This window comes from Osmerus mordax, chromosome 2, assembly GCF_038355195.1.
Source record: "Osmerus mordax isolate fOsmMor3 chromosome 2, fOsmMor3.pri, whole genome shotgun sequence".
Taxonomy (NCBI): Eukaryota; Metazoa; Chordata; class Actinopteri; order Osmeriformes; family Osmeridae; genus Osmerus; species Osmerus mordax.
The window spans coordinates 5,214,906-5,240,170 of NC_090051.1; the positions used below are offsets into that span (position 1 = coordinate 5,214,906).

Consider the following 25,265-nt stretch of genomic DNA (forward strand, 5'->3'; position numbering starts at 1 on the left):
AATGCACTAGCTCGTTTTCACTTCAGCGGATTACAGTATAAACTTTTCGGGAGAATGGAGAAGGTTAAATGCACTGTCCACAGTAAGTAGGCTACCTATGTATTCCATTCAACATTAAATAGATAGATTTTATGTATATTGACACATCATTTTCAAACGAGCGATGTCTTTAGAAGGCCAAAGGATGATAATGAAAATCCAAGTGTTCATGTTGGGCTTCTTCCCACTTAAGCGACACCCACTCGTTAGTAAGTAAAGAATGTTACTGAATGCATATTCTCCTCTGCCAGATAGAATGTGCATGCTGAAGACCGGGGTGAAGGATGGACCCAATAAGGGCAAGAGTTTTTACATGTGCAGCGAGCGACAAGGCACGTGTGCTTTCATTCAAGAAGCCAGGTAAGGGCTCTGCGCTGCAGTTTATTTTAGTCTCACAGAAATACATAGAAACTATGATGTACTTGGAATGACAAAATGTTGTATACAACCCTCAGCATCCCTCCATCACACTGTCTGAATCACGAGAGTTCTATTGTGGATCTACAAACCCTCATACCCATCCAGCAGCAACAATGCTACAGGTTTGTCTCTGTCTGTCTGTGCATGTCTTTCTGAAGGAGCGTTTCTCAGTGTGTCCCTCTGTCTGTGCCTGTCTCTCTGGGTGTCTTTGTGTCTGTCCCCATGTTTCTGTCCCTCTCCATGTGTGTGTCTTTCACTCCCATCATGCTTTGCTCTATTATGTGATGAAGTAAAAAGGTGTGTTTTGTTGCCTCTGCTGTCAGGTTGTATTATCGCTGTGTGGAGGGGAAGACTGCAGGGCAGAAATGGTGCGGGAATATTCCCTGGACCATGGTAAGCCCTTCCTATTGTTACTATTGAAAGTCTTGATCACTCACTTTAACCTGGAAACGATCAGGCCACCACTGTCCCCAGTACATCAAGTATATTTTATTAAGGGAACACGCATGACAAGATATCCCTTATGTGTGCATTTAGAGAAACGAGACAACCTTTTATAACATCTTTGTTGTAAGTGTCATTGGTGTTTGACGTGTGTCCTATTTCTGCAGCCAGAGAAGGAGAAGCGGAGCCCCGTGTCTGACCCCCTGCTGCAGCCTCCCAGCCTGGCTCACGTCAGGAACCCCTTCAAGGCCCCCAGCCAGCCAGACTCCACCTCGGAGTGGAGAACACTCCAGAACGGGAAGGACCAGGGGAAGGGGGATGACAGGAAAGCAGAGAAGATAATGCATCAGAGAAGTAGGGATAAAGAGAGTGTGGAAAGTCGAGGTGTCGAGGGGAAAGGACGGGATAAGGAAAGCGGGAAGTCGAGTCCATCGGAAACCTGGAGAGGTACACAGCTTCCAGCAGGAATGAAGATAAAGAAGAGGGTCTCTGATGAAGAGAAGAAAGACAGAACACCACCTCAGGAAACGGCAGCAGAAGTGAAAGAGCATGGTTCCAACAGAGGAGACCTGAGAGGAGGTGAAGAAGCAATTTCTAGCGACGAGAATCAGCCGACTAACGACACACACTCTGCCTTAGACAGTCAAGATGAAGACTCTCCAACTATTGATGTGCTCAAAGGTACTGACAAGCATGCTGGGAAAAAGCCATGCTCGGGTGAGAGGAAAACAGTTTTTCCTGACCGGAACGCCACTTCCTCCAAAGACCGACACTCCGTTGGTGATGCAGAGAACACTGCCACCCCACCATGTGACAAGCCTTTCTCCGCTCAAACAAGAGAAGATCCAACGAGATCTGGGAGAGCAGAGAGGAGCTGCACCCCTCGACAGAGCAAGGCCGAGTCACAAAGCGATGATGATGATGTCCAGTTTGTGTCGGTGAAACCTGGCCCACAGCAGACCCCTCCAGTGGCTCTGGTCCAGAAAACCCTGACATCCTTTGCAGGGTTCCAGTCTGCCTCTCAGGTCACGGGTCAGCCAGACGACCCCCATGCCCTCCATAGCCAGCTCACGGCCCAGCTCAAACAAAAGAAGGTAAAGCACAATACACTCACACTAACCCTGCAGGCCATGAAACTCTTCATCTCTAACACGTACTCTCCGTTTCCTTCTTTTCTCTCTCTCCATCCCTCCCTCCCTCCCTAGGCCACTCTATCAGTGGTGAATGTGTCTGCCCTCCCAGATAAAGGAGAGAGGCTGAAGACTCAGGTCAAGGACCTGGAGGATGCTCTGGAGTCCCTGAGTCTGGTCACTGCCTCCCAGCCAGGTGAGACCCTAGCCCTTAGCAGCAGCTCTCAGTGACCCCCCCCCCCCCCCCCCCCAAACAAAAACAACACAAACTATGCTTCCAGCCCCATGGAAAATGACTCATGAGGACGTTGTCTATTCATTGTTGTGTTTGCGTTCAGAGCCTCAGAGAGGACAGGGTGAGGCCCAGCCAACACCCGCTGCCAGCCAGTCCAACCCGTTCGGCCGCAAGGGTGGCACAGTGTTTCTGCCCGGCGGCCCTCCACCCCCCCAGCACCAGGCCTCAGGAGGAGCCTTGGGGCTAGAACTCAACCAGGGCCACAACCCGCATGGAGGTAGGGCCACACTCAACATGGAGGCAGGCCACACCCGTCATGGGGCCTCTCCAGCATGTTTCTTTGCATCGCCTGCCGTAGGTATCACAAACAAACAGCTGGTTCTGGAACGAGTTCTGCCCTGTCTCCATGCGTATAGCCACGCCCCAGAACCAGGCGTTCTATGGAGGCAGGATGACGGACAACCGTCTGCTGGCGGTAAAGAACGCTACCTGCGAGGCTATCGACCACCTGCACAGCTCTCTGGAGTCCTGCCCCGGGCCCAACGCTGAGGTCCCCGACCCACGCGGCATCAAGGTACCGACCCAGAAACACACACAGCAAGCTGGTACCACCACAGATACACAGGGCATAAAGATACTCTTTGACAAACCCCGCAGTGTTAATGTTGAGGTAACCTGTATAATGTTGCAGTGAGGTGTTTCATGTCTATTCTCCATGGCCAGGTGCCTCTGCTGCCCCACCAGAAGAGGGCGCTGGCCTGGCTGCTCTGGAGAGAGACTCAGATGCCCGGCGGAGGAATTCTGGGTAATCATCTCATAGCTTCCTGTTTCTATATTTGTTGGATATTTTCATTCATCAGAAGGGTTTTGGGTCAAAAGAAAAACTCGGAGTGGAATGTCTTTCAAAATCAAGGCAGCTTGACGGTTTATTCAGCAAAGCAGCAGTAGATACAGGAATACAAAAACGCTACAGACTTCTAAGATCAAGCACATATTTATAGGAAGAATGAGGAAATTCCCCCTCCCTACATACAACTTTCTCAATATTATCCCACACTTTCTCACAGGTCATTTACCTTTTCATGATGCAGTCATGGGTACCTGCTCGTTATCAGTCTAAGGTCAGCTCGACCTGCTTTCTGTTCCCTTTTCTCCTCCTCTGGGGGTCATGTATACTGAAAAAGGAGAACTAGCTCCTTTTCCTGGCTTCCGTTCTATGGTTTCTCCTACTAAACTCTGGCAATACGCCTCTTTTCTATCCCCTGAGAATATGGGGTTTTCCCATTCAGTCGCCACTTCTCATGAGACTGCAACTTATATTTTATTGTATATTTAATTCTATTCTAATCCCACTTAGTACTGCTAGTTTATGTACCCTTAGTATAGTTAGTCCACATATTTAAATTTTAGGTATATGTTTATTGTATGCACCTTCCTGCCAAAGCAAATTCCTTGTCTGTGCAAACTTTCATGGCGAATAAATCCCTTTCTGATTCTGACTGTTTAAGACAAAGTACAACCCATTAAATAATGACACGTAGAGCTCGGCCCTTTCCACTGTTTATGGACATCCCGTCACTTTAGTTTTTAGTACATAACGTCAATCAATTCACGCCACAACGTATGCTTACTCCTTAACGTGTTTTTAGGGCTTTGATTTTGAGGATAACGCATTGTTTGTTCTGTGAGGTCGTTTGTGCAGGAGTTTGAAGTGTAGTATCACTATTATCCACAAGGGGGCACCGCAGTCTAGATATTTCGGACGACAGCAGTGGTGTAACGACCACCTTGGTCCCCTAGATCTCCAGCTGCTCTTGTATGGAGAGTCAGAAGAAGCTTTATGCATGCCTTGTTTCCCCTAGCGGATGACATGGGTCTGGGGAAGACCCTCACGATGATCGCCCTCATACTGGCCCAGAAGAAAAAGAAGAAAGGAGACGAGGAGGAGACTAAACCAGATGCTTGGCTCTCCAAGAACGGTAACTGTAACCCTGTGTCACATACTCTATCAGTAGCAATATGGCATGATTTATCTGTTCATTATCAACTGTCATATGTTACTACCAGTGTTCCAGTATTCTAATACTGTAGGCTACAGTATTTATTAGTCTGTATAGTAAAGGTCATATGTATGCTAGATATCATATATGTGTGTTTGTGTGTGTGTCAGACTCCACCCAGGTGGTGTCCCAGGGCACCCTGATCATCTGCCCCGCCTCCCTGGTGCACCACTGGAAGAACGAGGTCACGAGACACGTGAAGAGCGGGAAGCTGAGTGTGTGTCTGTACCACGGACCCAACCGCCAGAGGAGGGCCAGCGTGTGAGACCCAAGCTATTGCTCACAAGCGCGCACACACACACACACAGCAATGCATATACGCACACACAGCAATGCATATTCACACACACACACGCACACAACCAGAATCAGCTTAATTCGCCAACACACTTATGTTGCTCTCCTATTTCCACCAGGCTTGCTGAGCATGACATCGTGGTGACCACCTACAGTCTGGTCTCCAAGGAGATCCCGGTCCAGAAGGAGGATGCAGAGAAGCCTAGCGCTGATGCTGACCATGTGGTACGCACCTGTTCACACACCAGACAGGGGTGTAAGACCGGGGTTGGCTCTAACATAAAGGTGGGACTGGGGATGGTTTTAACTGAGAGGCGGGGCTGGGGTAGGACATCAGTGGTCATAACTCTAGGCTAGGAGGGACTGGTGTAGTACCCAGACATGTCAACTGCCACTCACATTCTGTTCCCGCCCCCCAGCATTCTGACCACGCCCCCCTGATGCGTGTGTCCTGGGCCCGTGTGGTTCTGGACGAGGCCCACAACATCAAGAACCCCAAGGTCCAGACCTCCCTGGCAGTGTGTAAGCTGAGGGCCCGGGCACGGTGGGCCGTCACAGGGACGCCCATCCAGAACAACCTGCTGGACATGTACTCCCTGCTCAAGTAAGCCACCTCATCATGCAGCCTCGGTCATGTCCAAAGTTGTGTTGCTCTCTCTGAGCGTGTGCAGGGAGCTCTGCTGCTCTGAGCGTGTGCAGTGAGCTGTGCTGCTCTGAGCGTGTGCAGTGAGCTGTGCTGCTCTGAGCGTGTGCAGGGAGCTGTGCTGCTCTGAGCGTGTGCAGTGAGCTGTGCTGCTCTGAGCGTGTGCAGTGAGCTGTGCTGCTCTGAGCGTGTGCAGGGAGCTGTGCTGCTCTGAGCGTGTGCAGTGAGCTGTGCTGCTCTGAGAGTGTGCAGGGAGCTGTGCTGCTCTGAGCGTGTCCAGTGAGCTGTGCTGCTCTGAGCGTGTGCAATGAGCTGTACTGTGTTGCAGGTTCCTGCGCTGCTCTCCCTTTGATGAGTTCAAGCTGTGGAAGGCTCAGGTGGACAACGGCTCCAAGCGAGGAGGAGAGAGACTCAACCTCCTGACCAGGGCTCTGCTGCTCCGACGCACCAAGGACCAGCGGGACTCCGCCGGCAAACCTCTGGTACACACGCATCGCTACACACACCCCAATATACACATAGACTCACACTAATAAACACGCACACATTCCAAAAAACAAGCTAACACACACACTTTCTGGAATCTCTCCGTGCTGCAGGTGTCTCTCCCTGACAGGACCTGCCAGGTGCATCGACTAAAGCTGTCAGAAGAGGAGCAGTCTGTTTATGACGTGGTGTTTGCACGTTCTAGGTAACAACTAATCTTACTTTAGACAGAGTGATGGCAGACTGTTCAGATTTCCCTGCTACAGCAAACATAGTTTCTCAGACAGCAAACACCATGCCAGCCTCTGGTAGCAGGTTTAAAGCTGCTCTGTTATCCTAGATCTACGCTGCAGAACTATCTGAAGAGACACGAGGGAGGAGAGGTCAAGAAGGGGAGCAACTCCAATCCCTTTAATAAAGGTCAGGGGTCAAGCCCATCCTCGCTGCCTGATACCTGTTTATATCAGTGTCGGATAAAGTGTCTGATATCTGTTGTCCTTAGGCAAGGATGTGTGGCCTTAGACTAGTATGTGTCTGCCCTCTGCTCTCTGAATTTGAACATGAGTTGGTGTGTACGTGTCTGTGTCCAGTGGCGCAGGAATTTGGCCTGTCCCAGACAGAGCCCCTGTCCTCCCAGCAGCCCCAGGCCTCCAGCACCGTCCACATCCTGTCTCTGCTGCTGCGCCTCCGACAGTGCTGCTGCCACCTGTCCCTGCTGAAGAAGGTTCGCACACAGCCCAGCACGCGTTCACACACACACAGCTACACGTACACACACATGCATACGCTCTGACTCGCACTCACAATACCAACAGGTACACAAACTCTTACACTGCTGCACACATATGTTTCCATCTTTCCATCGGTTACATGCAGATACATATTTACTGAGGGTCTCACTTGATAAACACACACAGCTTCCTTTTATGCAAAGCAAGTGACGCTTCTGCAATGGCCCAAAGACTGGATCTCACTGAGCTCTATTAGTAATTGGTACGTGTGTGTGTGCGTATCCGCCCCCCCAGACCCTGGACCAGACAGAGCTGCAGGGGGACGGCGTCAGTCTGTCCCTGGAGGAGCAGCTGAGCGCCCTGTGTCTGGCCGAACCCTCCGCTCACGACCCCGAAGACACTGTGTCCCTCAACGGCAGCCGCTTCGCCTCCCGGCTGTTTGAGGACACGACGGAGAGCACCAAGGTGACGAGGCCCGGCAGCCCAGACGCTAGGGCTCTGATGACTGAGAAGGCTGCTTTTAGTGTGTCTTAAGGTGTCTTATTTGTATGCGGTCCCATGGTATCCGTGTTGTGTTGGGTTTTAGATCTCCGCCATCCTCACCGAGCTGAAGGAGATCCGGAGGAGGAGCGACGATCAGAAAAGGTCACTCCACCTGAACCTCACACCCCGGTGCTGCATACACGCGTCTCTGTGGACATGAAAACTTAAAGTGTGCCTCTGTGCGCCACAGTGTGATCGTGTCCCAGTGGACCAGCATGCTCCACATCGTGGCAGTGCATCTCAGGGCGATGGGCTTGCGCTTCGCTGTCATTGACGGCACCGTCAACCCGAAGCGCCGCATGGACCTGGTGGAGGAGTTCAACACCAACCCTAAAGGAGCACAGGTACTAGACATGACCCTGAGCACAGCACTAGACCACAGCCTGCTGGGGGGGGGGGTGTTACTGTGTAACAAATAGACCTGTGTGTCTGTCTGTCTTACAGTGCAGGCGACTGGGTTTGTGTGAGTGATGTTAACTTGTGTTTACATTTAGTAATTTAGCAGACGCTCTTATCCAGAGCGACTTACAGTAAGTACAGGGACATTCCCCCGAGGCAAGATGGGTGAAGTGCCTTGCCCAAGGACACAACGTCATTTTGCACGGACGGGAATCGAACTGGCAACCTTCAGATTACTAGCCTGCTTCCCTAACCGCTCAGCCACCTGACTCCCTGTGTTGTAGGTGATGCTGGTGTCCCTGTGTGCTGGAGGAGTGGGCATCAACTTGATCGGTGGAAATCACCTCTTCCTTATGGACATGCACTGGTGAGGCACACACACACCTGCCCTCCCTGATTCTGGGGCTGCATATTTTCGAGTGTGTTGTTTTTTAGGGGGGGGGGGGGGGGTCAATGTTTTGTAGGGCTCCGACCTTTGACCCCTGGTCGGGTGTGACTTCTGCTAGGAACCCGGCTCTGGAGGACCAGGCGTGTGACCGCATCTACAGAGTGGGCCAGCACAGAGACGTTACTATCCACAGGTGAGGAGGTGAAGGCAGGGATATAGCAGGAGTGGACAGGGCTGATGGAGGTGAGGGCAGGGATATAGCAGCATGGGCACGGGCTGATGGAGGTGAGGGCAGGGATATAGCAGGAGTGGACAGGGCTGATGGAGGTGAGGGCAGGGATATAGCAGGAGTGGACAGGTCTGATAGAGGTGAGGGCAGGGCTCCAGCAGGAGTGTATAGGATAACAGTGTCAACCTGATATTGACATAGTGGCTCCTGGTCCAGGTTTGTGTGTGAAGGCACAGTGGAGGACAAGATCTCCACCTTGCAGGAGAAGAAGAAGGAGCTGGCCCAGAAGGTCCTCTCTGGGACTGGAGGCTCCTTCACCAAGCTCTCCCTGGCCGACCTGAGGGTCATCTTTGGGGTCTGAGCACCTGGAGGTCAGGACTGCTGCTGTCTCATACCTGTACAGAGCCACACACTCCACTGTGAGCAGCTGTTTTACCTACAAGAGCTTTAATAATATGTTAACTACATACCAGTGTTAAACTATTAAAGTTTACTACCGTTACTGCTTCTACAGAATTTGGTCAGCACTTTCCATGATGCCTTGGTTGTTGACGGATACTTAAAAGAGCCTGCTTTATCATGTTACTAAATGTTTATTTATTGTACTTGTTTATGTTTGTGCGGATCAGACATGTTTGCTCCTTCGACCTTCCAATGCATGTTCCTTTTATCAGTGTCAAATTATTCTTGGTTATGTAATGTTGATAGAATAAAACAAACATGATCTACTATTACAAAAACCTTACCATTTGTAATATTTACATATTTAGGGGGGGGCAAGGCAAGCAAAACAAGCTCAAAGTAGGTAGACAAAATGGTTACAACTTAGTTTATGATATGGGGCCACATTCAGAACATTTTGTCTTACCACTAAAAGTTCTCCTAAATAGCAGTAAAAGTTGGAATGGGAAGAAATCTTAAGCTAAAAGAAACTTTTGCCATATTCAAATAAAGATGTTAAATAAGTATAACTTATTAAACTAGAAAGGGCACAATATCTGGGGAAATTGTGAGGTGTGCTTGCAACCACTGCAGCTGGGGCCATGTTATTTTTACTATATCACCTTCAGACTTATTGTTTGAACTAATATCGAACGTCCAACCAGAATAGACAAAAGTTTTCATAAGTGTACGCATACTTGCTATTGCATACTTACTAAGATAGCATAGATCTATAAGCATACACCATACATTTGTTGCTGCTTATTTACACTTAAAAACTGTGAATGTGTAGAATGAAACAGGGTTCTTATTTTCCTTAGAGCAAGAGGTAGGATAATAGGGATGTGGGTGCCTCATGTAGCCTAGTTGAAACAGTTGAATCAAGACTAAGATTTAAGGGCAATCCTGTGTAGAAATGGTCCTCTCCTCTCTTCGCCATCTCGTCTTTCATTACAGCGCTCTCTCACGCCGTAATAGCCTGGCTAAGAGGGGAGAATGGTGCACTCTGTTTGGAATGGGTGAATGGAAGAATCAAAGCAATCTGGGTGAGGGAGAGGAGAGCAGGGGCTCGATATGGAACGCCCAGGGCTGGACAGGAGAGTCCAGGACAACTATAACACTTCCTGTAACACACTTCCTGTTAGACTTACACTTCCTGTAACAGTCGAGTTCCAGGAAGATCTCTTGTCACTATGTATATCACACACTTATGCATGCACACACCTGCTTAAACACACAGTACAGTGTGTACATACACATGGAGTACATGAACACCAAAGGGGAAAACTCATGGTGTTTTGTGCAACCGGCCCCTGGTTCTCAGACACCTTTGTGACATCGTAAGGAAATACGACAGGGATGTCTTTACATATGGATCATTTGACAGGAGATGCAGACAGCTGGGGAGGCCCTGGCAGTCAAGCACAGAAAGATGATTGCCCTGAACCTGAGCTGCTCCAGAGAAGGTGGACCTGCTCCTCAGGACTTTGGCCCCAGAACCTGGTAGGGATGGACCATTCTCACTGTTGGCAGCATCTCCAGGGCAAAGCAGGAAGTAGTGTGCGTCTCATAAGGTTATCTGTTATCCATGTCATTTGCTGAAGCATACAGGAGCACATTGAGACAAATGTATATTTATCTTCATGGATATGTTAATTCAATTGTAACGTTTCTTCACCTTTGTGAAGAAACTCATGATTCCCTGGTGATATTGATTTATGGCGTGTGAGAACCACTGTTTGATAACACCCCCATTCCCCTCCTACAATCCCCTGTTTCTCCCCTCCTCTCTCCTCCTTCTTCCACTCTCTCCTCATTCTTCATTCTGCCCTTTTCTCCCCTGCACTCTTCTGCTTCTCCCTCCCTCATCTTCCTCTTTGATAAAAGAATAAGACAAGCACCCCCCTTGCATACAAACACACCTGTGTGTGGGCAAAGATGTGTGAGCAGATGAGACCACTGGGGATCAATAAGAAATCTAATGACAAAAATACGTAAACAATGTTAATTGTGAAACAGTAAGTTAAGTAAGTAAGTTATCCTGAAATACCTAACAATCTCAACACAGACAAACTTGACCAAACTATATGTGTCTAAAAACTTTATAAATGCTAAAGTAAAGTGGATGTGTACTATTAATGTGACACACAATAATTGGCCTCTGTGTGGCTGTAGTCCTGATATGGAGATGTCACAACCCTAAACACAAACAGCTTAGCAATTACAAGGGAGGTATGAAATAAATGCCAATGTTTTTTTTCTTTATTAAAACATTAGAAGTATTACTAGCTCTATGCATTTTAGAGTGGGAAATGGCTACGGTGGTTGTTGAAGGGACAGGTTCTCTCTGTCGCCGAAGTCAGGTCAGGAAGCAGGCGGCTGCCTCTACTGGTGAGTCATGCAGCTACAACAGAACGCCTTGGAGAGAGCTGCAGAGATCCTGCGGAAGAAGCCTTTAATGGACTTCTTACGGTGGCCCTGAAATGCAAATCACACCCACTAACATGAGTGCAGCCCCTAAATGAAAACACTCCCCCCAAATACCAGTCAACTCCCCCCAAATAGGATGACTTGCTCACCTCCCCCCAATACAAGGACACGCTCCCCCAAATGGGAAACAACCTTACATGAACTCAAAAACACATTACATTAACTCAAAACGGAAAGGGTTGGTACTACACTTCGTTAATGAATGGATGCAGTAACTAACAAGAAATTGATCGACAGAAGTACAAAATGCAATAGTCTGACAGAGTTACGTGCACCAGGACATTTGTTTGGCTATCGAAGCATGTCATGACAAGTCGCTCGCGATCACCCCCAGTGGAACTATGGTGGAACTGCAACACAATTAGGTACAGTGGAGTGGACAGGCTCTCCTTAAACAGGCTCTGGTTGAGTGCTCATAAACACTCCGTAATTTATTTTCTATGTTGTAACTTTCCTTATTTAAATAGTAAATAAGACACATGCAATAGAGTATATTAATATTTTTGGATTTAAAACTTTGCAATTCCAATCCAAAGTCATTTTATTGTTAATTTAGATGTAATGCTTATTGTGTAGTAATTAATCATATAGGCTATTATTATTTTGAAGAAAACCAAATTACTATGAGGAGTTGTATGCCAGAGATAACGTTTTTATCTACGAGTGTTCTGCGTTTCTCCAGTAAAAATAAATCAGAGAAACATACACCTCTCACCAAATGATCAACATTACATATGCAAAGTGAACATTACGACAGACAAAAGAGTTTCTTCAAATGTAAAATCTGAGTTCTCTAACTTGGAACTGTTTCTTCCAGATCCCCTACTGGCCAATCATACTTGATCATGGGCGGAGACTTGACAGAGAAGACACCTTAAGGCTCCAGAGAGACTACAGAGACTCGACCAGAGAGACTACAGAGAGAGACTCAACCATACAGAGACTCAACCAGAAACAGCAGTAACCAGACAGAGGATCAACCAGAGAGAAACAAGCTTCCAGAGACTAGATACAGGATCCAGAGAGACCAGACAGAGCCTTTCCTCATCCAGAAGCCTCAAGATGCACATGAAGATCCACACTGGAGAGAAGCCCTACAGCTGTGACCTCTGTGGTAAAACCTTTAGCCGTGCTAGCAGTTTAACAATTCACCGCAGAATCCACACTGGAGAGAAGCCCTACAGCTGTGACCTCTGTGGTAAAACCTTTGGCCAGACTTCCACTTTGAGAAATCACCTCAGGATCCACACTGGAGAGAAGCCCTACAGCTGTGACCTCTGTGATAAAACCTTTAGCCGTGTTAACAGTTTCACAATTCACCGCAGAACCCACACTGGAGAGAAGCCCTACAGCTGTGACCTCTGTGGTAAAACCTTTAGCAGTGCTAGCAGTTTCACAGATCACTGCAGAATCCACACTGGAGAGAAGCCCTACAGCTGTGACCTCTGTGGTAAAACCTTTAGCCATGCTAACAGTTTCACAGATCACCGCAGAACCCACACTGGAGAGAAGCCCTACAGCTGTGACCTCTGTGGTAAAACCTTTAGCCGTGCTAGCAGTTTAACAATTCACCGCAGAATCCACACTGGAGAGAATCCCTACAGCTGGACCTCTGTGGTAAAACCTTTAGCCGTGCTAGCAGTTTAACAATTCACCGCAGAATCCACACTGGAGAGAATCTCTACAGCTGTGACCTCTGTGGTAAAACCTTTAGCCAGGCTGGCCCTTTCAGAGCTCATAGCAGGATCCACACTGGAGAGAAGCCCTACAGCTGTGACCTCTGTGGTAAAACCTTTAGTCAGGCTTCCACTTTGAGAACTCACCTCAGAATCCACACTGGAGAGAAGCCCCACAGCTGTGACCTCTGTGGTAAAACCTTTAGCCGTGCTGGCAATTTAACAGTTCACAGCAGGATCCACACTGGAGAGAAGCCCTACAGCTGTGACCTCTGTGACTATTCAGGTAAAACAAGTAGCCATCTGAAGTGTCACCTGCGTGTCCACAATAGAAAACCCCCAAAGCAGTGATGTCTAGGGCCAAACTGTCCCAGCAGTCACCACCTGAGAGAACTTCTGTATGACCCACAGCTGGAAGAACAACCGGCCTACAACTAAAAAATCGAAAATCCTCTGCTGTTAGACTGCTCCTCCCAAGGTTTCTTCCATTTTGTTGATCAACTTTTATTGATGTAATACTTTTTAGCCTGTGTTAGGAACCTTGTCTAGGGAGAAACGCTGTAACACTAGACAAACACACAAGACAGAACACACATGCAAACAGGGCGAGGGACAGGGAACAACCTGTGTTCTGCACCTTTTGTTCACCAACTGTCTTTGGAGGAGGGGAGCACTGAACTGCTCCTCGCAAGGTTTCTTCTATTTGTTCTCAAATTTTCCTTGTCTTTCTAAAGGGTTACGGTTGGTTAGGGGTAGTTCTATGGGCTTATGTCAAGCCCTCTGTGACATTGCTTGTAAAAATGGCTATACAAATAAACTTGATTTGAATTTGATGATAAGTCGTCCAATGCACACTGATCTTTATCCATTGTTGAAGAATACAACACACTTCTCTGTATTTACATTTGCAAGTAAAGGGTCAAGAGACTGGATGGTTCTGAAACAAAAGGGTTTATTGTCCTATTTACAAGATGATAGCCTGATAACAGCAGTTTACACCCTTCTCTCCTGCCTCCTGGATGGTTCTGAAATAAAAGGGTTGTAATAGAAAATTATGATGAAAAAGATGTCTATACTATTCTTTTGCCTAGACATTTTTTGTTTAAGTTTTAACTTCTGTAAAGCTAGATTAACCTTTTGGCCTAAGACAGTATTGCTCAAGTTTCCGCTTGCTGACCAAACGTCTAACAAATTAGACTGTTTGACCCTGGTTGTTTTGTCCACACAGCATGGATTCTTCAACACAAGTTCCTTTTTCTTGTCTTAAGCTCTTAAGCTTGTCTCTAGTGTTGAACATCTGTATTAAGTTCTGCAACCTGTTTCCTTTTTGCTTTCTTGCATATTGTGGAGTTCCTCTTTTGATAGACATAAACTACTGAACTGATTATGTAACTGTCTGGAACTACTGTTTAAAAGAGTGCTCAGGTAATTTTCAGAGAGCCCTTCTTTGTACAGACATCACTATGGTACTGTTTTAGAACTGCTCCTCCTTGCTGCAAGAATAAACAGAAGCAGAAGGCAAAGGCACATTCTTCTGACCTCAGACTTTTAATGATAAAATTCCACCAGAGGGTTTATTGTCCTATTTACCAGATGATAGCCTTATAACAGGGCAGTTTACACCCTTCTCTCCTACCTCACTGCAAGATGAAGACTGGAACAGATATGTGCTGGGCAGTAGCCCTATGTCCTAAGATTTACGTTATAGCACGGACGGTAACGGTAGGCTATATATCACGATATGTACGTTTTTCTTAAATTTTTTAGTCCATTTGTTTCAATAGAATGCAATCCTCACCGGACATAATCTGCTGCACTCTGCCGGGTTTGGATGGACTAGGCTAAATCAGGTTTGTCGCATGAATGGAATTTTTCTGCAGTGCTTTACCAAGGAAGAAGAGCTAACTTATAGCTTTCAACAGTACTTTTATGGGATCAGAATAAAACTTTGTTCAATATTTGTAGTAAGGTAGTGGTAACAAATATGTTGCTCTACAATACACATTTGACAATTCTAACCAACCTTTAAGTCTCTGTAAACGTCGGAAGTTGTGACTCACCCTGTAGACCCAAGACCCCCCTATCTCCCTGAGCTCCTCTGTCTCCGTCTCTGTCATTTACTCCTGGAGCTCCAGGAAAGCCTTCTTGGCTGGTAGACCTGGGGCTCCTGGGGGCCCGGGAGGGGCTAATGCGTTCCCCGTAGAGATCACTACCCATACTTCTATCCGTCCGTCAAACTCCTGAAGTTTGCGGACGACACCACCCTTATTGGGCTCATCTCTGGTGGAGACGAGTCTGATTATAGGTGGGAAGTGGCCAACCTGGTGACCTGGTGCAGCCAGAACAACTTAGAGCTCAATGCTCTTAAGACAGTGGAGATGGTTGTGGACTTCAGGAGGAACACAGCCCCACTCAACCCCATCACCCTGTGTGACTCCCCAGTCAACACTGTGGAGTCCTTCCGCTTCCTGGGCACTATCCTCTCCCAGGACCTCAAGTGGGAACTGAACATCAGCTCCCTCATCAAGAAAGCACAACAGAGGATGTACTTCCTTCGGCAGCTGAAGAAGTTCAACCTGCCAAAGACAATGATGGTGCACTTCTACTCAGCCATCATTGAGTCCATCCTCACCTCCTCCATCACCGTCTGGTACGCTGCTGCCACTGCCAAGGACAAGAGCAGACTGCAGCGTATCATCCGTACTGCTGAGAAGGTGATTGGCTGCAATCTGCCTACCCTCGAGGACCTGCACACCTCGAGGACCCTGAGGCGAGCGAGGAAGATTGTGGCCGACTCCTCCCACCCTGGACACTCCCTGTTTCAGTCACTCCCCTCCGGCAGAAGGCTGCGGTCCATCAGGACCAATACCTCACGCCACAAAAACAGTTTCTTCCCTTCCGCTGTTGGCCTCTTCAACAAGGCCAAGGGACCACACTGACTCTAATGACTTCTTGCTTAAAACACACTGCTTTTTGCACTGCATTAAATTTTTTGTACATTTTTTGTAATATTTGTATTTTTGTATCTTTATAATGTAATTTACGGAAATTTATATTTTATTTTATTGTATATTTAATTCTATTCTAATCCCACTTAATACTGTTAGTTTATGTACCCTTAGTATAGTTAGTCCACATATTTAAATTTTAGGTATATGTTTATTGTATGCACCTTCCTGCCAAAGCAAATTCCTTGTCTGTGCAAACTTTCATGGCGAATAAATCACATTCTGATTCTGATTCAAAGGGGTCCCACCTGGACCTGGAAGACCATCTGGCCCAGGAAAACTTGGGGACCCCAAAGGTCCATTCCTCCCTGCAAGAGTATTATGCAAATCGGTGCATGCAGTCTTTTAATGCCTTATAATGAAGATTATGGTCTTTCTGTTTTTAGACCTCACCTTTAGGTCCGTCTCTGTCATTTACTCCTGGAGCTCCAGGAAAGCCTTCTTGTCTGGTAGACCTGGGGCTCCTGGGGGCCCGGGAGGGGCTAATGCGTCCCCCGTAGAGATCACTACCCATACTTCTCCTTTTGGTCCTGTGGATAGAGGACTAAGTCAGACAGAGTGGAGGAGGTAGTAGTGTTTCGTTAGTTTACAGTTGTGTCCATTGTTCAAAATAACCACCATTAACTCACCTGGGTCTCCCTTTTGGCCATGGGCCCCCTTACATCCAGGTGGGCCGCAAGTTCCAGAGGGGCCTGTGTGTCCGGGAATCCCCATTAACCCAGGACTACCAATCTCACCTAAGGAAAATGCCACCCACATGTTTAGACATGATACAGCACATGTCAACATCAATATATTTGACAGCAATGAAGGTTAAACTAATAGATTAGTAATTACGAACATAATACCAGCTGGCTATAGAGTAAGGGTTACCTTTGAAGCCAGGTAATCCTGCAATGCCAGGTAGCCCATAGACTCCTGGAGACCCCTTCTCCCCCTTCAGCCCAGGAGACCCAGGTGCACCATTAGCTCCCTCGTCTTCAGTCATTGGTAGAGCAAGCCCAATGTCACCAGGTGGTCCTGAATTAAAATAACAACATAATAACTTTGCATGACAAGAAAACGGTACAGGGTGGGTTGGGGGGGAGTTCTGACCAGAGTTTCCATCTCGCCCAGGGAAGCCTTCCTCTCCACAGTGCCCTGGAATGGGGTTGGTACAGTCAACACCTGGCTGGCCTGTGGCACCCATAGGTCCTGGACTACCTGCACAGGGAGATACGGTTGTCACACCATGTCACAGAAGTCGACTTTACAGACACAGACATCTAGGTTGCCAATATGTTTGATATCTGTACCTGTGAATCCTGATTGGCCCTTTGGCCCCAGTGGCCCAGACTGGATTGGCCACTGGGAGCCTTGACAGCCTCTGGATCCCTTGTCTCCTGTTGGCCCCACATACCCTGGGGTTCCTGGCACACCAGGTCCTGAAACATATGTGTGTGGGTGTCAATCCAAGTTTTAATATAATTCTCTCCTTTCTTCAGACTCCTACTCAGAGATGGCAGAAGTTCACACATCCTTCACTCAAGTACACGTAAAGATACTCATGTTTAAAAAGACTCTGGAATTATTGACTACACTTTTTTACTGAAGTTAAAGTAAAGAAGTACACATCAATAATGTAACCTTATTTTTTCAACAACAAAAAAATATTTTTGAGAAACGATTTTGCAAACTTTAAAAAATATATATATTTTCAAAACCTTTTTCACAAATGTTTTCAATATTTTTGGGCAACCAAAAAAATTACACAATTTTTTTTTCAACTTTTTCCTCCTACTTACCTCTTGTTCCAACTCCCTTCACACCCTTCAGCCCATCCAGCCCATGTAGGCCCAGCGGCCCTGGGAGACCTGGTAGCAAGTATGAGTATGAGATTTAACTCTTTATCAGTTGACTTGACCATTCTAATCTAAGTTTATTCAGTCTGTTGGCTTCCATTGCTTTGATGCTTTTGCCTTTTACATTTAGTCATTTAGCAGACGCTCTTATCCAGAGCGACAGTATGTACAGGGACATTCCCCCCGACGCAAGTAGGGTGAAGTGCCTTGCCCAAGGACACAACGTCATTTTGCACGGCTGGGAATCGAACTGGCAACCTTCAGATTACTAGCCCGACTCCCTCACCGCTCAGCCATCTGACTCCCTATTTTGAGTTGATTTTGTTTAATGCATTTTCTGATTTGAGAGTACGGCATATTTTTCAGTCAATACCAACAATTCATAAAAAAAAGAAACATTTCAGCAAGGCCAACTTTGTACTTTTGTAAAATTTGTTGTTTTAATGTTGAAAAAAAAAAGTATATATATGATTTAAAAACAAATCTCTTCTCAATTCTACTCAAACAAAACTTTGAGTCTCTGGGGACCCTGCTCTCCCTTGGGACCGGGCCCTCCCAGATTTCCTTGGGGGCTCTCGGCCCCCGGCCTCCCTGGTCCTGGTGGTCCGAAGACACCTGCCAGTGAGAAAGGAGTGAGGACACCATTGCTGCTCCACAGGCCACTGTGTGTCTGTCTGTCTACAAGGCTTTCCCATGCATGTTCTTACCTGGAGGACCAGGTGGCCCAATGGATCCTGGAGGGCCAGGCGACCCTTTGGGCCCTGGTGCGCCTGAAAATCCTGGTTTTCCTTGATCACCTTTCTCACCAGATGGAGCTATGGGAGGAGGCAGTTATAGATCCCTCAGAGATAAATCTACCTGGTCTCCAGGTTCTCCAGGGAAGCCGGTGATGCCCCTCTGGCCCGTAAAACCTGGTAGGCCAGTGTCCCCCCCTGCTGCCCACAGGAGCCAGATGGCCCAAGAGGTCCAGCATCCACACCAGTGGGTCCACCAACCCCCTGGCTCACCCTGTCTTCCCATAACACCCTTAGGCCGAATCCCAATACGCTGTCTTACCACTACCCCTTATCCCTAGCCCTTAGTTTAGCCCTAGCCCTCGAAACTGAGAGGTAAGGGCTACATAGCCCTATGAAATGAGACACCACTTGGGTACGTATATCGATGTCTATTGATGTCTTCGCTGTGTGACAAGGGGGCCTTGTCAGCCATGGGCCTGGCAGCCCGTTGGCCTCGTTACAGGAGCAAAGCCTCAACGAGGCACACCTGTTCCTCATCTACCTCACACCTGGTGGGTACAAAAGGGGACAAACAGGGGCAATATGGGGTTAGACATGGTTTTGTGCGACACAGACTCGCCGTAGGAGAAACGAGACCAACCACATGAGCCAGGAGGGCTGATGGAAGAGACCCTGGGAGAACAAGAAACACACCGACGTAACTCAGTTTTTGTTAATGTTTTTTTGTTTTGTACCAAAGGGTGCTATTAAAACCCTTTGGCGTACCTTCTCTCTTGGAGTCTGTCTCCGTGCTTCACAGCTGCTAATGGAGTTTAGTTAAACTGTAGACATGCATGGAGTCCATTCAAGGCTAATCAGAGAAATGCAAGACTGTTGTGCAAATCAGCAATGTAATGTTAGCGTAGAAAACTAGCAATTTAAAAAAAAATTTCAATTAAGAACATGGTTGCAAATATACATGTACAGGACTGTGTACAGCAAAAAACAAGACTGTCATAATTTTTTAATCAATTATTTAAGCCGAAAATATTACTTTTATGGGACTCTGGATGATTTGTCTGCCATTGTTGCAGGTTGAGCAGGATTCACATACCCCTAGGTTTCAAGTAAGCTCCCGAAAACACTTGGTTTTAAGGGGTGTATACCCCTTCGTCTTAGCCCTACCCCTTGCTCAAAAAGAGTATTGGGACACCACTTAATCTCATGTGAATGCGCAAAACTAAGGGGTAGGGGTAAGACAGTATTGGGATTCGGCCTTACTCCCTAAGAGGGGAATGACAGTGTGTAGCTACCTCGGATCATGCTTTGGGAAACACATACAGTATACTGTTTCTCTAACATTTCTGTCCATCAGCTCCTGGTACACCTGAGTCCCCTCCTGACATCCCCTTTCACACCAGCACAACCTGATACACCCACACACAGAATGACCTGAATGCCTGCCAACAGACCAAATCATAGTTTTTCCTCATCACAGGTGCCTGTAATGAACACATACATGTAGGCAGTACTTACCTGGAGGGCCTATGTCCCCTACTGGTCCAGGGGCCCCTGCAATTCCTTTGGCCCCGCTTTCACACTCCACAGGGGGGATCCAGGAGATCCAGGTCTGCCTGTAGCACCACTCTCTCCACACTCCCCTTTAATCCCCGGGTAACCTGGCAAACCTGCTTCACCTGGGCAATGGCAGTCCTTCAAACTATGCACGTCATGTAATACTATTTCCTCAATGATTAACAACTGACACAATCCTTTCGATCTAATATAGTTACCACCATCAGCACCTATAAAACTGACGTTGAGATACAAGGAATATGGATTTGCATATTGTCTGTTTCTGGTACCTGTTAATCCAGTTGGACCAGGTGGCCCTGGAACTCCCTTAGGTCCTGATAGGCCCAGTGGTCCAGTGAATCCTATTGGCCCTACCAAAAAATACCTTTGATTCCAGTAGGTCCTGCCTGCCCTAAGTCTCCTTTCTGTCCCTTTGCGCCGTCAGGTCCAGAAAGTCCTCTGTACCCAGGGGGACCTGTCCCACCAGCGAGTCTTTGAGAGCACATACATGTTCTTCATTTCTTCATTACTGGATTAAAAAAAAAACAACCCCAACCCCGGTGAGAAGACAGTGGTTAGGCAACATTACCTTGTTCTCCGGCATCGCCCTTCTCTCCAGGTGCTCCAGGGTTACTGGGCACAAAGGGGGCCAGGGAAGGAAAAGACTAAATGGAGGACAGTCATTAGTACATTTTTTCCCAATTTTATTTGGAACTCATGCTGTGATGGGGAAGATGAGGAAGCCAAAAGCTAACTTTGTACTATATTTATATGATCAATGACATTTACTAAACAATGTGCATGAAAGATAAGTGAATCAATCAACAAACAAATTAATAAATAACCAAAAGTCACCTTTGTAACCTGGCAATCCTCTACCCCTAGGTGGACCTATGTCTCCATCTTGCTCTGGTTCCCCTGGCTCTCCTGCTGTGCAGTACAGACCCGCCGAAATCACAGGGTATGGGTTCCTAAACACCAACTGAATGACCCGCAATCAGACTGATCTCTTACCAGCTCATCCATCACATCAACTACATAAGCAGTAATGAACATATTTGGTCAACTTTTCTCAAATGTGGTTACCAAGGCTACTATCTTGACCCGCAAGCAAACAGCTTCAAGCAGTATGAAATGTAAACTGATTGAGAAGAATCCTATCATTATAGCCTTTTTACCTTTATGGTGTCACCTGGTGTTTCAAAGGTGCAACTGCACCTTTGAAACACAAAATACTGCAAGTATTTTGTTTGTATCCACGGTTACGTGAGCTCTAAATCAATGTAGTTTATCATGGAGATACGTAGGCTAAAGTTAAGCTCTGTTTGAACAGCTATGAAGGTAAGTGCTACTGTAGCATTATATGCGTTGCTTTTGGCGTTGTATCCAGGATTTGCGACGTTGTGCTTGGTTTTAAACTCATTTCGGTGCTACAGTAGCTAGCTCTAGCTAGCCTAGCTTTACTTCGATTGTGTTGTTAGCTAGATTCAGTGTTTGTCTTTATTAATGGGGATTTGTTAGTACGTTGTGGAAAGTGTGTGTAATATGATTTTATGTTATGTAGATGCAGACAGTCTTGTGAGTCTCAAGGTATTTACTCTCAGTCCCGGTCCCTTCCCACATCTAACCAAGTTGAACAATGGATTTTGGTGTTTCAAAACACATTGACATTTCCCTGCTGTATGACTATGTTAAGCCTGTGTTCTGCTCCTCTCTTTCACCAACCGTCTCTGGAGGAGGGGATCCCTCACTGAATTGCTTCTCCCAATGTTTCTTCAAATTTTTCTCCTCCAGTGAGTTTTTCCTTGTCTTCCTGGAGGGTTTAGGTTGGTTGAGGGGCAGTTCTATGGGCGTATGTGAAGCCCTCTGTGACATTCTTGCGTGTAAAAAGGGTTATACAAATACATTTTGATTTGATTCTGTATTGCTGCGGTAGAGCCAATGGCCGGGTTTCCCAGATTCGTTAGAACGCTCCTAAGAAGCTCTTAGCGTTAAGAGCTTCTTAACGAATCTGGGAAACCCGGCCAATATAAGTTGAGTGCTCATAAACATTCTGTCATTTATTTTCTATGTTGTAACTATCCATTTTGAAATAGAAAATGAGACACATGCAATATAGTATGTTAATATTATTGGATTTAAAACTTTGCAATTACAATCCAGTCATTTTATTGTTAATTTACATGTTATCCTTACTGTGTAGTAATTAATCAAATAGGCTATTATTATTTTGAAGAAAACCAAATTAGTATGAGGAGTTGTATGCCAGAGATTACGTTTTTATCAGTGTTGTGAGTTTCTCCAGTAAAAGATAAATCAGAGAAACTTCCACCTCTCACCAAATGATCAACATTACATATGCAAAGTGGACATTATGACAGACAAAAGAGTTCCTACATATGTGAAAGCTGAGTTGTCATTAACTTGGAACTGTTTCTTCCAGATCCCCTACTGGCCAATCATACTTGATCATGGGCGGAGACTAGACACCTTAAGGCTCCAGAGAGACTACAGAGATAGACTCAACCATAGAGAGACTCAACCAGACACAGCAGTAACCACACAGAGGATCAACCAGAGAAACAAGCTTCCAGACTCTAGATACAGGATCCAGAGAGACCAGACAGAGAACAAAGAGAGAGCTGAGTTATGGAGACATATCACTGTGATACATGTGGGAAGAGCCTTTCCTCATCTAGTAACCTTAAGAAGCACATGAAGATCCACACTGGAGAGAAGTCCTACAGCTGTGACCTTTGTGGTAAAACCTTTAGCCGTGCTAGCAGTTTAACAATTCACCGCAGAATCCACACTGGAGAGAAGCCCTACAGCTGTGACCTCTGTGATAAAACCTTTAGCCAGGCTGCCAATTTCACAGTTCACCGCAGGACCCACACTGGAGAGAAGCCCTACAGCTGTGACCTCTGTGGAAAAACCTTTAGCAAGGCTGGTCATTTCAGAGCTCATAGCAGGATCCACACTGGAGAGAAGCCCTATAGCTGTGACCTCTGTGGTAAAACCTTTAGCCGTGCTAGCAATTTCACAGATCACCGCAGAATCCACACTGGAGAGAAGCCCTACAGCTGTGACCTCTGTGGTAAAACCTTTAGCAGTAATAGCAGTTTCACAGTTCACCGTAGAATCCACACTGGAGAGAAGCCCTACAGCTGTGACCTCTGTGATAAAACCTTTAGCAGTAATAACAGTGTCACAGTTCACCGCAGAATCCACACTGGAGAGAAGCCCTACAGCTGTGACCTCTGTGATAAAACCTTTAGCTGTGCTAGCAGTGTCACAGTTCACCGCAGACTCCACACTGGAGAGAAGCCCTACAGCTGTGACCTCTGTGCTAAAACCTTTAGCCATGCTAACAGTTTCACAGTTCACAGCAGAATCCACACTGGAGAGAAGTGCTACAGCTGTTACTTCTGTGATAAAACCTTTAGCAGGTATAGAAATTTCATAGTTCACAGCAGGATCCACACTGGAGAGAAGTGCTACAGTTGTTACCTCTGTGATAAAACCTTTAGCAGGTATAGAAGTTTCATAGTTCACAGCAGGATCCACACTGGAGAGAAGCCCTACAGCTGTGACCTCTGTGATAAAACCTTTAGCTGTGCTAGCAGTGTCACAGTTCACCGCAGAATCCACACTGGAGAGAAGCCCTACAGCTGTGACGTCTGTGGTAAATCCTTTAGCCAGGCTGGCCAGGTCAGAGCTCATAGCAGGATCCACACTGGAGAGAAGCCCTACAGCTGTGACCTCTGTGATAAAACCTTTAGCTGTGCTAGCAGTGTCACAGTTCACCGCAGAATCCACACTGGAGAGAAGCCCTACAGCTGTGACCTCTGTGATAAAACCTTTAGAAGTAATAGCAGTGTCACAGTTCACCGCAAAATCCACACTGGAGAGAAGCCCTACAGCTGTGACCTCTGTGATAAAACCTTTAGCTGTGCTAGCAGTGTCACAGTTCACCGCAGAATCCACACTGGAGAGAAGCCCTACAGCTGTGACCTCTGTGATAAAACCTTTAGCAGTAATAGCAGTGTCACAGTTCACAGCAGGATCCACACTGGAGAGAAGCCCTACAGCTGTGACCTCTGTGACTATTCAGGTAAAACAAATGGCCATCTGAAGAGTCACATCCGTGTCCACAGTAGAAAAACCCCAAAGCCGTGATGTCTGGGGTCAAGCTGTCCCAGCAGTCACCACCTGAGAGAACTTCTGTATGACCCACAGAACTACCGGCCTACACCTAAAAAATCTAAAATCCTCTGCTGTTAGACTGCTCCTCCCAAGGTTTCTTCCATTTTGTTGTCCAACTTTTATTGATGTAATACTTTTTAGCCTGTGTTAGGAACCTTGTCTAGGGGGAAACACCGTAAAACTAGACAAACACACAAGACAGAACACACATGCAAACAGGGCGAGGGACAGGGAACAGCCTGTGTTCTGCACCTTTTGTTCACCAACTGTCTTTGGAGGAGGGGAGCACTGAACTGCTCCTCCCAAGGTTTCTTCTATTTGTTCTCTTGATTTGAATTTGATGATAAGTCGTCCAATGCACACTGATCTTTATCCATTGTTGAAGAATACAACACACTTCTCTGTATTTACATTTGCAAGTAAAGGGTCAAGAGACTGCATGGTTCTGAAACAAAAGGGTTTATTGTCCTATTTACAAGATGATAGCCTGATAACAGCAGTTTACACCCTTCTCTCCTGCCTCCTGGATGGTTCTGAAACAAAGGGGTTGTAATAGAAAATTACTTTCTTTAAGATGTCTATAATATTCTTTTGCCTAGACATTTTTTTGTTTAAGTTTTAACTTCTGTAAAGCTAGATTAACCTTTTGGCCTAAGACAGTATTGCTTAAGTTTCCGCTTGCTGACCAAACGTCTAACAAATTAGACTGTTTGACCCTGGTTGTTTTGCCCACATAGCATGGATTCTTCAACACAAGTTCCCTTTTCTTGTCTTAAGCTCCGTCTCTAGTGTTGAACATCTGTATTACAGTTTTTTTACAATCGTTATGACAGTTTTTTCAATACCTTTATAAAGTTTTCTAAACTCTTAATGCACCAACACACCTACCACACACAATTGGCAAAATTATTAATTTCATGCTCAAAATCACACATTGTAAACTAAACTCAAACACTAATTGTCATAACACAAAAATACACTAAACATGACACCATGTCTACCAAACACTAACACACGTTCTCTTTTCACAGGAACATTTAGTCAATCATAGCACAATGTCATAAAAACCACTAACATCAGATGGAATTACAGAAACTGCATTCATTTATGCAGGTATGTGTCAGGTCTCACAGTATATGGATTATAGATTGTGTTTGCAATGCAGTTTCTTTTGAAGCCTCTCTACATTTTTGTTTTGTAAATGCATGAATTTTGTTTCTTTTGATGCAGAAATTCAGAACAAAAAATGAATGACCCATCTCAGAGAA

At 46.3% G+C, this 25,265-nt stretch overlaps 2 protein-coding genes and 1 pseudogene across 2 annotated transcripts; 2 read left to right on the forward strand and 1 right to left on the reverse strand.

Annotated features, from left to right (window-relative positions):
* The first annotated feature begins 6 nt into the window (after positions 1 to 6).
* ttf2 (transcription termination factor, RNA polymerase II) lies at positions 7 to 8,778 on the forward strand. Its single transcript, XM_067256902.1, has 23 exons — positions 7 to 82; positions 291 to 399; positions 495 to 581; positions 783 to 852; positions 1,071 to 1,997; positions 2,109 to 2,229; positions 2,372 to 2,545; positions 2,685 to 2,842; positions 2,992 to 3,073; positions 4,131 to 4,247; positions 4,439 to 4,589; positions 4,745 to 4,850; positions 5,045 to 5,229; positions 5,597 to 5,750; positions 5,868 to 5,959; positions 6,095 to 6,174; positions 6,345 to 6,478; positions 6,780 to 6,950; positions 7,072 to 7,130; positions 7,219 to 7,372; positions 7,712 to 7,794; positions 7,934 to 8,008; positions 8,261 to 8,778. Exons 1-23 carry the CDS (start codon positions 55 to 57, stop codon positions 8,403 to 8,405), a joined length of 3,462 nt encoding a protein of 1,153 aa, XP_067113003.1. The 5' UTR covers positions 7 to 54; the 3' UTR covers positions 8,406 to 8,778.
* A 2,955-nt stretch (positions 8,779 to 11,733) lies between these two features.
* On the forward strand, positions 11,734 to 24,817 carry LOC136957865 (zinc finger protein 91-like; annotated as a pseudogene).
* Positions 16,074 to 17,005, reverse strand: LOC136959262 (collagen alpha-1(X) chain-like). Its single transcript, XM_067253548.1, has 5 exons — positions 16,955 to 17,005; positions 16,755 to 16,862; positions 16,533 to 16,679; positions 16,289 to 16,396; positions 16,074 to 16,189 (listed from the first exon to the last, which is right to left on the reverse strand). The coding sequence occupies exons 2-5, from the start codon at positions 16,846 to 16,848 to the stop codon at positions 16,074 to 16,076; spliced, it is 465 nt and encodes a 154-aa protein (XP_067109649.1). The 5' UTR covers positions 16,849 to 16,862; positions 16,955 to 17,005.
* Positions 24,818 to 25,265: the final 448 nt, after the last annotated feature.

What these genes read in the sequence shown, in the direction of transcription:
- ttf2 (XM_067256902.1), top strand. Translation starts at nt 55, where the DNA reads ATGGAGAAGGTTAAATGCACTGTCCACA. An exon ending in CAGCAGCAACAATGCTACAG is followed by an intron (nt 582 to 782) that starts GTTTGTCTCTGT and finishes CTCTGCTGTCAG; the next exon opens with GTTGTATTATCGCTGTGTGG. An exon ending in GACATGTACTCCCTGCTCAA is followed by an intron (nt 5,230 to 5,596) that starts GTAAGCCACCTC and finishes ACTGTGTTGCAG; the next exon opens with GTTCCTGCGCTGCTCTCCCT.
- LOC136959262 (XM_067253548.1), bottom strand. Translation starts at nt 16,848, where the DNA reads ATGGGTGCCACAGGCCAGCCAGGTGTTGACTGTACCAACCCCATTCCA. An exon ending in TGGGCGAGATGGAAACTCTG is followed by an intron (nt 16,680 to 16,754) that starts GTCAGAACTCCC and finishes ATTTTAATTCAG; the next exon opens with GACCACCTGGTGACATTGGG. An exon ending in AGGATTACCTGGCTTCAAAG is followed by an intron (nt 16,397 to 16,532) that starts GTAACCCTTACT and finishes CATTTTCCTTAG; the next exon opens with GTGAGATTGGTAGTCCTGGG.